At 54.3% G+C, this 13,577-nt stretch overlaps 4 protein-coding genes across 4 annotated transcripts; 2 read left to right on the top strand and 2 right to left on the bottom strand.

The window, feature by feature from the left end:
- Positions 1 to 71: 71 nt before the first annotated feature.
- N0V96_011622 (uncharacterized protein) lies at positions 72 to 616 on the bottom strand (the record flags this gene model as incomplete). Its single annotated transcript, XM_053193644.2, has 2 exons — positions 72 to 316; positions 385 to 616. The coding sequence occupies 2 exons, from the start codon at positions 614 to 616 to the stop codon at positions 72 to 74; spliced, it is 477 nt and encodes a 158-aa protein (XP_053048962.2).
- Positions 617 to 3,283: 2,667 nt separating this feature from the next.
- On the top strand, positions 3,284 to 3,974 carry stp1 (Low molecular weight phosphotyrosine protein phosphatase; the record flags this gene model as incomplete). Its single annotated transcript, XM_053193645.1, has 3 exons — positions 3,284 to 3,425; positions 3,521 to 3,612; positions 3,702 to 3,974. 3 exons carry the CDS (start codon positions 3,284 to 3,286, stop codon positions 3,972 to 3,974), a joined length of 507 nt encoding a protein of 168 aa, XP_053048963.1.
- Positions 3,975 to 7,130: 3,156 nt separating this feature from the next.
- On the top strand, positions 7,131 to 8,781 carry tmk2 (mitogen activated protein kinase 2; the record flags this gene model as incomplete). Its single annotated transcript, XM_053193646.1, has 5 exons — positions 7,131 to 7,243; positions 7,385 to 7,517; positions 7,636 to 7,702; positions 7,775 to 8,089; positions 8,150 to 8,781. 5 exons carry the CDS (start codon positions 7,131 to 7,133, stop codon positions 8,779 to 8,781), a joined length of 1,260 nt encoding a protein of 419 aa, XP_053048964.1.
- Positions 8,782 to 9,786: 1,005 nt separating this feature from the next.
- N0V96_011625 (uncharacterized protein) lies at positions 9,787 to 10,607 on the bottom strand (the record flags this gene model as incomplete). Its single annotated transcript, XM_053193647.1, has 2 exons — positions 9,787 to 10,421; positions 10,487 to 10,607. 2 exons carry the CDS (start codon positions 10,605 to 10,607, stop codon positions 9,787 to 9,789), a joined length of 756 nt encoding a protein of 251 aa, XP_053048965.1.
- Between the last annotated feature and the right edge of the window lie 2,970 nt (positions 10,608 to 13,577).

Below are 13,577 nucleotides of genomic sequence, written 5' to 3' on the forward strand. Positions count from 1 at the left end.
TATCAATCACAAGGGATGAAGTTAAAATGTTCTTAAATCAAAGCCATAAATGGTAGGTGAGAAGAGTGAATTCAGAGAGCGAATGCAGCGGCTGCGGCGATGGCTCCAGCCCAGCCAGCGATCTGGGCCCGGCCAGCGGCGGCTGGTGACGTTGTAGTGGTGACGGCAGCCCCTGTTGCGGTGCCGCTGCGGGAGGAAGTGGACGTGCCGGAGGCCGAAGTCGCGGCAGCGGTGACGGAGCCAGCCGAGGCGGTGCCGGACGATGTGCCTCCTGCGGCGACCTGGGCGCAAATCTGAGAGGCGAGCTGGAGTACCGCTGGAGATGTGTTAGCTCTGTTGCTCAAAACTGAATGGGTCTTTCTCATGCTTTACGGGGGCACATACTCGCTTGATCTGTTGAGCTGCAGCCGGAGGAAGCAAGGCAGGGCACGACCTTGGCTGTGAGCTGCTCAACCTTTCCGCAAGAGCAGGCAAAGTCTGTGATGTCGCAGTTGACAGACTGGGCACCGTCACGAATGCAAGTGACCGCGCAGGTGGGAATCTCCGCGACAAGCTGATCGATGGTCTCGGCAGCCACAAGGGCAGCGAGGAAAGATACGATAATGGTGTACTTCATCGTGCCGGTTTGCTGTGATGGTTCGAAGCTGAGGTTGATTCGAAGAAAGCTCGTGCTATCGAGAAGTGGTGAAGCAGCTGATAGGGCGTGGAGGAGCAGGAGCAAAACTGAGTAAAGGAGCAGACTAATTGTGAGAGAGGATGAAGTGGTCTTATAAAGACCATCGAATGAGACGCCAAGACTGCGGCATCAACAGCAACCGGTCGCCGGAATGGCACAAGCTCATAGAGGTAAACCGCCGAGAGCTCCAAACGCAGCCAAGACGCGGTCTACGCCGGCGCGCCGTAGCTGTCTCGCACCCCGGATTGGGCAAGACGACGGATGGGACAGTGATGGGAATTATTGGTGAAGGATTCAACCAAGCGGGCCAAAACCCCTCAGATAGCTGCTCACTCGAGCGTTGTCATCCGTTCTGTGGCAGAATGTCTACTGTCAGTCTAGAGATGATCGGCCGCCACAGCTCACTTGGCGTGAAGCCGATGGAGCTCTCACGAAATGCACCGCTCGGACTGGCTCGTTTTGCAGTGCTGTCTAGTAGTCGTGGCGCAGGTGCTAGTCTTCCCTCTGACCGTGAACAAAGGCGGCTAGAGGGGATTCTGGGTCAGTCGGTAGCATCAATCCTCCATCCTCCGGTTCCGAGCTGTGGTCGATCTTCCGCAAACGTATGCGCGCGGAAACCGAAGCGCAGGCAAGGCCCTTGAAGGCTGGACGAGCTGACCACCTTGAGGTTTGAGATGCCCTCTTGTGAAATCGCTGTAGTCTGGACTTTTCCCGAGTAGCTATTCATATTTACCGACGAATGCGCCCTCAAGGTCTCAGATACATGACGTTGACGACCAGTTGCCTGGGTCTGCGCTCTGAAGAACGCAGGCTCAGGGGAATTTGGTTAAGCTCATCCGGCATCAACTAAGCTTCCCGCGGGCCCCTGTCACCTGCAGGTCGGAAAGAGGAAGATCAGACGCCTGACCAATAGAAGTGCTCCATTTTTCGATGCAGGGAATGCACTGAGAACACCTGCATTAGCCATCCGACGCTTCTCGCATGATGGGTGGCCTGTGTTCCCGTGCCCTCCCGTGCCCTCCCGTGCCTTGACCAGAATATCGGACGATTGCTCGCCAGACTCTGCAAACCATCCCGTCCAGTCGCAACTTTTCAGCTATCGGGACAGTTGGCCCTTCCCGGAGACAAATAGCTAGACCACGGACGCAAGATTGGGGGATCCTGAGTCAAGCATGATCAACCTTGAAGAACGACTGGCATGGTGATCTCGGAGGCGGAGCTATCAACCGGATGGCCGAGACCGTGCGTTCCGGGTCTATTGGCCATGCGAAATTGGTTTCCTCATCCTTTTCGTTAGTCTCACAGACTCTGGATGCACACTCTTATCCACCAGTCGACCAGTATGGAACGACTAACTCCTGACAGACATTCGCGCATTGTGAGCCGCTAGCCTCATCGTCTTTGTCTGAGCGGTGTCTGCCTTGAGTAGTTTCTTCTCCTGATAGTATGCCGTTCAACCTCCAGCTGGGAAAAGCCTTCATCCTGGTGGCGAGTGGAAGGCACCATGCGGATTCTCTCATGTTGCCGTGCGCTTTTAGGAAACGTGACTCGGAGATATGACACCAGATGGGCAAGTAATTGGTCGTTCCAGGCCTCGAGACTCCTCATGCTCAGGATGATTGGCAAGTGTCAAACTGTAGCGACAGTCTCAAGCTGATCGTTGCTCCATACACTCCCGTCCCCGTTCCTAACTTGCCCCAATCCGAGTAGCAGTTTGAATTCTCTCGTGAGCTTGGCAGGTGCGGGAACCGATGGGTTGCTCAGCGATCGTAGAGCATAGGAATGCAAACGGAGTGCCGGGCAGAAGATTGGCGGCAAGATTAGGTATCAAATCCGAGGCTGTTAGCACGTGGCACGTTGATTCGTTCCTCGCCAGTCACCCTCACAGCGGCCGTGGACGTTTGGCTCTGTTCTCGACACCCACTTGAAGTGGTCACCGTTTTCATAGTCGATTGTAGCCACGCAAGCTGAACGATGAATCGAACTCAATAACTGAGACGAGGGCACGGCCAACGCGGGCGCCTTGCCTTCTGGCTGGTTCGACCGTAGACTGCAGAGTCCGGCTCTCGAATTGAAGCTATCCCAACTTTGTTCTTGCGGTATAGCTGTCGAAGCACAGAGCCACTGCAATCTGTGATATGCGAAAACCTTTCCCAGTGGTGCCACGATTCTTGTCCAGCTTCGCGTGGGTAACATCGGATAATATCGTGCTAGGGTTCTGAAAGCATAAAGTTGGCCGGCGGCGAGCTGCCAGACTCTTTCAGTCTTTCCTTGCAGATAAGTGTGAAGTTAACTTTGCTAGAAGCGCAAAGCAAAGCATGCGAAGTCTGGTAGCGAGCGATATATATGTAAGTCGGAATTGGAGAGGTGCTTGATGATAAGCCGGAATCGCTGGCTCCGCGAAGATGTCGGTGACGAAATGGCGGACCCACCTACAGTGCCTGCCGTGCGAGGTCTGATTACTCAGATACGGTACGCCAGTGCCCCTCCATCCTAGATTGGCGGCCGCGGGGCAGTCGGACCTGAACAAAGTCCACCTTGGCTAAAGGCGCGACAACTTCCACTCTCCTTCACATCACATTGCACCCAAGTAACCGCAAAGAAATCATGACGGAACAACCGGTATCAGTCCTCTTTGTATGCCTCGGCAACATTTGCCGTTCGACAATGGCAGAAGGCGTCTTTCGCAACTTTGCGCAAAAGCCTCAGTACAAGGGCCTCATCTCAAAGGTGGATTCTTGCGGCACAGGTACGAAATATGGCGGATACGTCATGATGAACCCAATTTCTCTCCCAATTCTCGTGCGCAGAGCAAAGCTGACGTGGTTTTCTGCGCAACAATAGCGGCCTACCATGTTGGCGATCCTCCAGATGACAGGACCATGGCGACGCTCGAAGACCATGGCATAACGGATTACTACCACGCCGGTCGCAAGGTATGATGGTGTTCCCTCTCCCTAGGTGCGCCCGGGCGGATTCGAAGAGAGAACAGACTTGCTGACCGCCACGCTTCCACAATGTGCAGGTGTCGCCCTCAGACTTCAACAAGTTCGACTACGTCTTCGCCATGGACCGATCCAACCTACGAGACCTCCAAAACCTACAACAACGAGGCCATACCGATTCAAAGGCCAAGGTGATGCTGTTTGGCGAATTTTCAGGAGGACCGAGGTCGGAGGTGGTGAACGACCCATACTACGGTGGCGACGAGGGCTTTGCAAAGGCCTACGAGCAGTGCACACGGTTCTCGACCAACTTTTTGAAGCACGTCTTCCCCAATGTCGACCCGAAAGCATAGAAGGATCGTGAGCTTGCGACCAAGGCGGAGAGAGCATTGAGGTCAGAAGGTCAGGACAAACGGTCGGCGACGCGCCGCGAAACACGACTTGGGGGCGGCGACACGCGTTACAGCAGAGATCTCACTGGCTGGGTGCCAAATAAGGACTCGTCGTTGACGATCATCTCGTCCACGACAAGGCGTCAGGACAGGGGCAAGAGAGGCGGGCAGGCCATGAAGAACAGCACTTGCCGCGCTGCCCAAGTGACTTTGCTGCGTTATCAAAGAAGGAAAGGCAGAGAAAGGATGAGCATTTAAGCGTGTCTTTGGTTTGATTGATTCCACAGCTACAAGATGCATATAGAAGATTAGATTCCATGCAGTTGCCAGCCAATGCAGGTGCAAAGTGCAGGACAACGGCAAGACGGACAGATGAGGATGGAGCCGTAGACGCCGTTGAAGACAGCTCGACGGGTCGAGGTGCCTAAGCGAGATGGATTCGGGATGTCGGCTACGCGCAAGCTAGCATCTTTGACGGCGGCGGCAGCTTTTTGAGCCTTGGCATCACAGACGAAGATTAGAAAGCACTAGGCCGAGGGAACGATTTGTGTATCCGTACGACGTACGGAGTACTGTCTCGACAGATGCTCGTGGTTGAGCTCAGAGGCTCTTCTTGAGTCCTATCAGTCCAGAGCACACGTATAGGTGCTGTCAAGGTGCCTAGGCTGCTATGGTAGTGCTGCCCAATAATGGAAGGAGCAGCTTATCCTACGCTGTCGAGGATGACTGCGCCAGAGACGGCGGAAAAACTGCTTACGGCAGATCCCTCGAGGGCTGTGGTGTTGGGTGAGGTGCGATATTTCGGGATCCTGCGAATGAAAAATACTGATGCTGACGCATCTAAGCTTACATGATAATGTAGTGGTGCATTCTGACCGAGAGAGGTGTAGTCTAAAGTACACATTTCTACCTAGCAGCCTGCCTTGGTTGCAACTGCTTGGTTCATCTCGTGCTGACCTATACGATCGTGGATGAGGCGCGGCTGAATCGGCTTTCACCTCGAAGTAGGGTTTGACGGTGCTCACATCTGGGCTAAATGCGGGCCAGGCTAAGGGTCTGACAGTCGAAAAGTGTCTCACTTTGAAGGTCCAAATCTTCAGGCGGCGCCGAGCTGCCACACTCCAAGGTGCAAACTTTGCCCTTTTGTGTTGGGATGCGGCTTCAAGCAGAGAGATTGCGGTGTTCGTATCCCAAACTCTCGTCCCCATTGCAGAATCTTGATTGAGGTGTTAGAGCTGGTCATTGGTGTAGGTGCTCATGCTGCATATAGTTGCGAAAATGAGGTTGTTCCTGCTCGTGTAAAAAGGAGGGAGCCTTGGACCCATATTCAATCCTCAACCGGGAATTTGAGTGAGGGTGGTCTGTTCGATCCATGGTGATGATTTGTCGCGCGGTTGCAGAAAGCTGCATCTCCCAAAGTCCAGTCACGATGCTCAGCGGTTACTGGCCCGAGGTAAATGGAGCCTTTCATCTGAGCAGTTAGCCAATGAGGGCTCTCACAAAGACCCAGCCAGCAAATCAAGTGCGGGACCGGGGATCATGATGTGGGCCCCTACGTCTCTACACGCCAAGTCGCTTCCGGCCTAACGTCAGCAGTTTGTACCTTGTACCTTGCGATTTTCCCATGTTTCTAGGTACGCAGAAGGCTCATAACCTCGAGCTCGTGAGGTAGGTACCCATTTTGCTTGACTCTGGGGCTGAGTAGACTCGCTTTAAGATAGGTAGTCAACTACTTTATTCCAGGAGCTACCTAGGCACCAGGTACTACAGTTGCACCAGTACATTGAGTTCTGTGACATGGCCCGGGGCTACCTCGTAAGGCAGAGACACAAGAGGATGGAACGGGGGGAGCTCCAGCCCACTACCTACGTAGTACACAGTACCTTGCTCCGTACCTTACTGGTGCCCCTCTCACCCCTCTCTTCCACTCATTCTCCTGCTAATGTCCTATCATCAATCTGAACAAGGTAGCAAGAAGAAGTACGGGTACATCCAAACATCTGTTGCCCAAGGTTCCTTACTATTCGCAGTCTACCAATACTTCACCGCACTCAGCCTTGGGACCAAGTCCCATCCATCATCTTCAGGTATCAAAACTCAAGCATCCAGTGTCCAGTCACAAACCGCATATCAAGCCAGCCCACAGATCCCACATGTCCTCAATGAAATGGAGTGTGCCAATGCAGCAGCTTGCTTGCCTTGCCCCTCCCCTTTCCATCTGCCTCTTCCTTGTTGCTTTTCGTCCCTGTTCAGGGCCCAGGAGGTCAGGTCCAGTCCAGTCCACTATGCAAATGTCAGGTTCATGGCAGTCCCTCCCAAATGGAACCCTCCCCCTCGGCTCGTGCCTTTAACCATTTTATCGCCTTTTCTTGCCTCAAACTGCGAATGCTCCATCCCATAAGGCGCTGTCTCCCGGTCTAGCCATACAATTTGATCCCGTCCAGTCCTATCATCCCCTCCCCAATTCCCCTCAAGGGCCATTTCCCCCGTCGTCCTATCCTAACACGTAAGGTACACTGCGTGGTGTGGTACCTCTACTTTATCTTGTGCTCCTGCCCATTACCTACCTGACCTGACCATACCTTCCTTACCTTAAGGTACCTGAGGAATCGCACAATATCTTTGGACTTTCCTCCCTCTACTCCCTTCCTCTTCCTCCCGTCTTTCTTCCTTACACATCTCATCCCAACTCACCCTTCCACTGCGGGACAAAGACGAGAATTGTTCCGGCGACACCGCATCGTCATCCAGCTTATTTCACCGAGGAAACATTCCGAAGAAAACACCAGACGCCACTCTGCCCGCCTTTATAATACGGCCTGCTTTCCCCTCGCCCACTCATCGAGCGTTGTTACTGCTGCTGCTGTTCCTGTTGCTTGGACGAGCTGTTCTTTTTCGGTTGATCCCGCTACCCTGTCTGTTCCGCAACTGTCGCATCGCATCGCATTCCTTGCTTGCTTCCCCACCTTTGCCTCGATTGACTCGCCAAAGATACCCCTCGATTTCCTCGACAAGCCCGACACGCCAAACCTCCAAGCTCGAAAAAACAACAGCTCCAACCCCAACACCAACTCGAAAGCCTCCCCCAAACGAACAACACACACAAACCTCGCAAACATGGCTGATTTGCAAGGACGCAAGGTCTTCAAGGTCTTCAACCAGGACTTTATCGTCGACGAGCGATACACCGTAACCAAGGAGCTCGGTCAGGGAGCTTACGGCATTGTCTGGTGCGTGCGACCTTTGACCTGCTCTTCCCCTCATCCCATCGGCTGTCGCTCTCTGCGCTGCTGGTGCTGATGCTGATGCTGCTGCCACCACCGCTGCCCCGCCATTTGGCCAAGAAGCTGACGAATACTCCCCTCACGCAGCGCCGCCGTGAACAACCAGACCCAAGAGGGCGTCGCCATCAAGAAGGTCACAAATGTCTTTAGCAAGAAGATCCTGGCCAAGCGCGCCTTGCGCGAAATCAAGCTGCTCCAGCACTTCAGGGGACACCGCAACGTGAGTCTTCCACTCTGCCCGCTTTTGAAGCTGTCCCAAGAACCCCGCGCAGCCTCATCGCCACGCGGCTGCACCACCGCCCACACCAGAAAATGATGCTGACTGCCTGCTGTGACAGATCACCTGCCTCTACGATATGGACATTCCCCGACCCGATAACTTCAACGAGACATATCTTTACGAGGGTACGCTTTCTATCGCGTGCATCCGCCGCCCTGACCAAATCCAGCTGTGCTAACTCATCTGTTGTGCTACAGAGCTCATGGAATGCGATTTGGCAGCTATCATCCGATCCGGCCAACCGCTGACCGACGCCCACTTCCAGTCCTTCATCTACCAGATCCTCTGCGGTCTCAAGTACATCCACTCCGCCAATGTCCTGCACCGCGATCTGAAGCCCGGTAACCTGCTCGTCAACGCCGATTGCGAGCTCAAGATTTGCGATTTCGGTCTGGCGCGCGGTTTCTCAGTTGATCCTGAGGAGAATGCCGGTTACATGACGGAATACGTTGCTACCAGATGGTACCGCGCTCCCGAGATCATGCTGAGCTTCCAAAGCTACACCAAAGCTAGTACGTATCCCAGAAGGCGTCGCATAATCGTAGTTGGGTGAGAAGCTAACCACGCGATAGTTGATGTTTGGTCCGTCGGCTGCATTTTGGCTGAGCTTCTCGGAGGCCGCCCCTTCTTCAAGGGTCGCGACTACGTCGACCAGCTGAATCAGATCCTGCACATTCTTGGAACCCCCAACGAAGAGACTCTGTCGCGCATCGGCTCGCCCCGCGCCCAGGAATACGTCCGCAATCTTCCTTTCATGCCCAAGAAAACCTTCCCCAGCCTGTTCCCTCAGGCCAACCCTGATGCCCTCGACCTCCTCGACCGCATGCTTGCCTTTGACCCCTCAAGCCGTATCAGCGTCGAGCAAGCCCTTGAGCACCCCTACCTGCACATCTGGCACGATGCCTCCGACGAGCCCGACTGCCCCACGACTTTCAACTTCGACTTTGAGGTCGTTGAGGATGTTGGCGACATGCGCAAGATGATCCTGGATGAGGTCTACCGCTTCCGCCAGCTGGTTCGCACCGTGCCCGGAGCTACCCAGGCCGGCACGCAGGCTGCTGGACAGCAGGGTGGCGGTCAAGTGCCAATTCCTACCGGAGGTAACCAAGGATGGAGCTCTTCGGACCCTCGACCTCAAGAGTACGGCGGTCAGGGAGGTGGCCTGGAGGCGGATCTTGCTGGCGGCCTCGATCACCGGAGATAAAGCCATTGCGAGTTCTTCATGAATTGGTACGCTGCGCGAAAACGCGCCTGAATGACTAGCAAAATCGGTGTTTGGTTTGCAGACTCTGGCGGGCAATTTCAGAATTTGTTTTTGGATGTGATGTCATTCCGCGGTTTCACACATTGGGTGGGGAGGAAGAGAGAGACAAGCGTTAGAAGACATCGGCATTGATCTGAATGACGGCTGAGCGCTCTTCCATCTGGAGGAGAGAAGAGAATGAAGAAGAAAAGAGAAGGACAAAGTCGAAATATTGGGGGACTGGATCGCCCGAGGGGTTGAACGAATACGACAAAGATGACAGCAGTCCCCAAATTTACTTAATTCCCTATGATGCGATGCCGCGCTTGTAATGCTACTCTCTTTTGGGCGGCTACTAGGCGGTTCTTAATCTCTCTTCGTGTGTGATGTGTTCGCAGGGAATCAATGCTTCTGTTCATCTCGGTTATGTGAAATGGTGCCCTGGATGATGGTGCCCTCATGCAGGTTTCAGTTGAGCATGTTCTATTTGATTCCTGTTGATTGCATCCTACTGTCGAGCAAATTCATGTCAAAGTCAGGATACAAGCAATGTGAGGTGTGAGATGTAAATAAGTAATTTGGTTGCTCACCATGAGACTATATACCGTCGAACGCCAAAGTAGATACAATTGAAATAAAAAAGTGAGAGTGACAGCATATGAAGCCCCAACATCTATCTGCGATGCTTTCTCTTTCCCTTTCCCGAGTGAGTCAGGTAAGTAAATAGCCACATTACGTCTTAAGTGAGCCCGAACCCGTGATCCGTCCGTGCCGGGGGTATATAATCCAAGTATCTTGGTGAGTGAATGATGGAAGAAGAAAAGTTATTCCGGGTTCTGCAAGTGAAAAGAACCTCGGGATCTGAGAACCGTTGAACGCCGTTGTAACCCCGTTTCAAGTTTGTTTTTTAAACGCCAGACTCATCTTGGAGAGTCATCCCAGTAGAGAGATTCAAGGCTCTTTTCTTCATGCCTTGGGGCCGTAGAACCAGTAGTACGCCGCGTACGGAACGCTGTCGGTGGCGCCGGGGGTGGTACACTGGTGCGCGACGCCGCCGGCCGTGACGACGCGGTAGACGGCAGTAACACCCTTGCTGCCGCCCTTGTCGCCGAGCAAAAGCCAGTCGACGGAGCCAGTCTTCTCCGGACCGACGTCAGCGGAGGCGGGGGCCTTTGTACCGTTCAGCTTTGCGCCCCTGAAGAGATCTTCGCCGACCTGGAAGGTGGGTACGCCCGTGTTGTCGAAGAAGTGGACTCCGAGCTGCTTCATGGGCGCGATGCCGGGCATGACGAGGTCGGCTTTGGCCGGGAAGGGCGTCGTGGCGGAGGCGCCGAATTTGGAGGTGCCGTCGGAGGTGAGGGGGAGAGGGGTGGACCAGACTGCGTTTGTGGTGAGGCCGTTGAAGATGTCGACGGAGGCGAGGGAGGCGGGACCGGTGGCGGGGTAGAGGGGTTGAGCGTCGTAGAGGCCTGCGAGGGCTCCGGTTGCTGTTGCGGTGATGGCGGTTGCGTTGACGGAGGTGCAGGTGTAGTTTTGGATGCCGTGGCCCAGGGCGATGTGCTTGAGGACCAGGTCTGCTGCCGGGGCGGGGAGTTCGACGCCTTGAAACGTTGGTGTTAGTGATGGGGTTTTCTTAGGATGAAGTTGGTGTTGTTGGTTTACATACCATTGCCGTTGACAGGGAGGGTCGGAGCCGTAGGTTTGGAGACGCAGCCGGCTTGTCTCTTGGCCGGCGCGGCGGAGACGAGAACCAGGGAGGTCAGCAACAGGAAGGTCTTGGCGAGCATGTTGGCTGTTGACTGGGTGGCTGTTGGAGGAGAGAAGAGGGTGGTGATCCGCGGGTGTTGGATGGTGATCAGATGCGTAAACGCGAGTAGTAGGCGGGAGAAGGGTAAAAGATATATGCAGTAGCAACCAGGCCACCACACCGAAAATATGCACGACACACGCACGAGGGCCGGAATAAGAGATTGAGGTGATTTCTTTTCTTAGATCGCTTTCTTGGGGGAAACAGGCAGGTTGCGTCGGCTCCGGTTAGGAAATGGGGAATGCGGCGGGCCGTTTAGAGACAAGACCGGGGGGACGGGATTGGTGTGTGGAGCAATTCCTTGAGCTGAGAATAGGTACGGCGCTTAAACGCGCTGCGATGGGGTTGGGGGTGGTGAGGTGGTGCTTCTTTGACCGAGACAGAGATGCAGAGCTAACGTGGGTGACGGGTACTACTAAATATGAAATTGAGAGACAAATGAGGATGGATGAACAATGTTTTCTGAAAAGCAGTGATTTGAACCGAGAGTTGGAAACAAGGAAATCGTCGAAGAGATGAGGAAGGTTTATGCTGTGAGACGGGCCGGGAGATTGAGAAGACGGGACGGAACTGGGAGATGGACTTTATATCATTAAAGTCTGTCGCTCGTTGCTCGAAAGCTTGGTAGGAAGGGGGAGAAAAGACTAAGGTAAAGAGAGTTGTGGGTGAGACGGACGGACGACCAAACCCTGCCACCCATCTCAGTGTAAAGGTGAGGGTAGAGATCCATCTGTCCACACCACACTTGCACACACACACACACACACACACACACACACCCGAAGGAGGCGCACTTGGACTTGGGGTTCGGGTCTGACAAGGTAGGCTTCCTTTTCAGAATGCAAGGCGGAGCAAGGGGGGATCGTGCCTTTGGGTCTCCTAGCTAGGGTACTCCGTACGTGATGGCATCTGGATGTAGTCCATGATGAGTGCAGCAGGATGGAGACACTGGAGAGAGACACAGCGAGATAGACAGACCGAGTGAAGGAAAGGAAACACGGACGCAACCCAAAGGGAATGTACCAATGCTCACTTTGTGTTGCTGATGCTACCTACCGTGCCATTACCCCTGGTCCATGTTTGGAGGTTCATGTCGCTGCCGTCTTGAAGGGTTACCCTGCCGTTACCGTCGAGGGCATCCTTTGATCCAAGGTAGGTAGGTGGCTTTGACTCTAGGAGGCAGAACGCGAGGCGAGAGGGTATCTTTTAGGACGAAGATGGGTAGGCATGCGTGTCGTGACGGTGTCGTCTTCCTGTGCCACCCAGAAGGGGAAGAGAGTCGGTTTCTCGCAAGGCAAGCCGACGGAACGGATAGACAAGGATCTTTGGACAAGTTCCTTGAGGCAGAAAAGAAGGTTGTCCTCTTCCTGGTTGGACATGAGACGAAGGGGGTCGAGGCCAAGGAGGATGGAAAGAAAACGGCAGGTCGCGGAGCACGAGGATGCAGCATGGAAGTCTGAGAGGTACGTATCTCTCACACAGAACGACAATAGTAAGGTACGTACACATTGCAGACTGCGGAGGTGCCTGGCGCAATGCGCGTCTAAGGTCGCAAGGCAGCAAGGCAGCTGACCAACGGACCTGGAGACGGCAGGAGAAAGGTGGTGGGGTTGCCAGTGGCTGGGAGGGGCCTGTTTGCCGGCCCTCTGCAGCTTCTTCCGCCAACCGTCACTTTTCACAATTCCGACCGTTTCTTCTGCTTCTGCCTCGATGAGAGCCTATGGCACACTACCTTACGTTCTCTGCTGCACACCGTCACGGGCAGTCATTTCTTGCTGCGGTCAACCTGAGCTCGGCCGGCCGATGCGGATCCTGGCCTCGCAGAAGGCGGCCACGAGTAGTAGAATACTAGGACCCTGCACGGTGAGCCTGGCGACCATGATGTCCATGACATCGCATGACACGGCATCGCATGGCATGGCATAGCTCCTGTCCCACCCGTCTGACTGACTGCGTCTGGACTCATAGAACACAATCCCGAGAGCAGAATGACAATCCTATGTGCCACACAGCCACAAGTCAGAACTTACCAACGCCACGGCAATCTCATCTTCCGAAGATCACGAACCAGGTGCTGACCCTGGCGCGGCGATGCGCGGGTTTAGGTCAACTCATCAAAGAAAGGAATTACATCAAGATAGACCACGCGGCTGACTAATTTGGACAGCGCTGTCTTCCAGAGAGAATATGGCGTCTGTCAGCGAGTCGCTGACATTCAATCTTGGGTACTCTCTTGGCTCTTGAGACACGTTGTAATACGTTGCAAAGCGCGCGGGTCTCCAGAAGCCAAGACTCTTGGTTGTCTCCGAGCCCGTTCTTGGCTTTGTGGAATCTTCGAACCCCTCCAAGATCCTATGGGACTGGGTCCAAGATAGCCGACATGGTGCCAACTCTGTCGCCTGTCTTGCAACATTTGCCATCCATGTCGCTGTCTCCAAGACCCTCGAGTCCGACTAAGACGTCCGCTAATACGCATACAGAATTCGTACTCGTCGGTCCATTTCATGCTTGCGTCGTCAAAATACCTCATTTCTTTTACTGCAACCCACCTAGTTCTCTTCATTGTGGCGCTCGTGGCGTGCCAGGTTCGCGTTTGGTACCCTCGCAGGAGTCGAGTCTGTCATATGAACGTCTATAATGTCACCTCACCATTCCGTTTTCCCTCGAGGCCGTTCGACCATCGCGGGTGGGCGCGGCTAGGCGGTCTATTCAACGCCCTCACGACTCCATCCTCGTGCGCCTCTTCTGCCCGCCGCTAATCCGCATTCGAGCCACGATGACTGGCTGACGGTGGCGGGGGTCGGCTGCCATGCTTCCGTTAAGCAGACACTCGAAATTTAGCACGGCTATTCGGAGGACCGAGATCTTGAGAGGTCCACCATCCTGCTTACTGGCTCAATAAGCGGGCTCCTGACCAAAGGCAGGTCTCTTTATTTTTGGGAAGTAATCA

Source organism: Colletotrichum fioriniae (genome assembly GCF_027942845.1).
Source record: "Colletotrichum fioriniae strain IMI 355084 chromosome Unknown scaffold_18, whole genome shotgun sequence".
Taxonomy (NCBI): Eukaryota; Fungi; Ascomycota; class Sordariomycetes; order Glomerellales; family Glomerellaceae; genus Colletotrichum; species Colletotrichum fioriniae.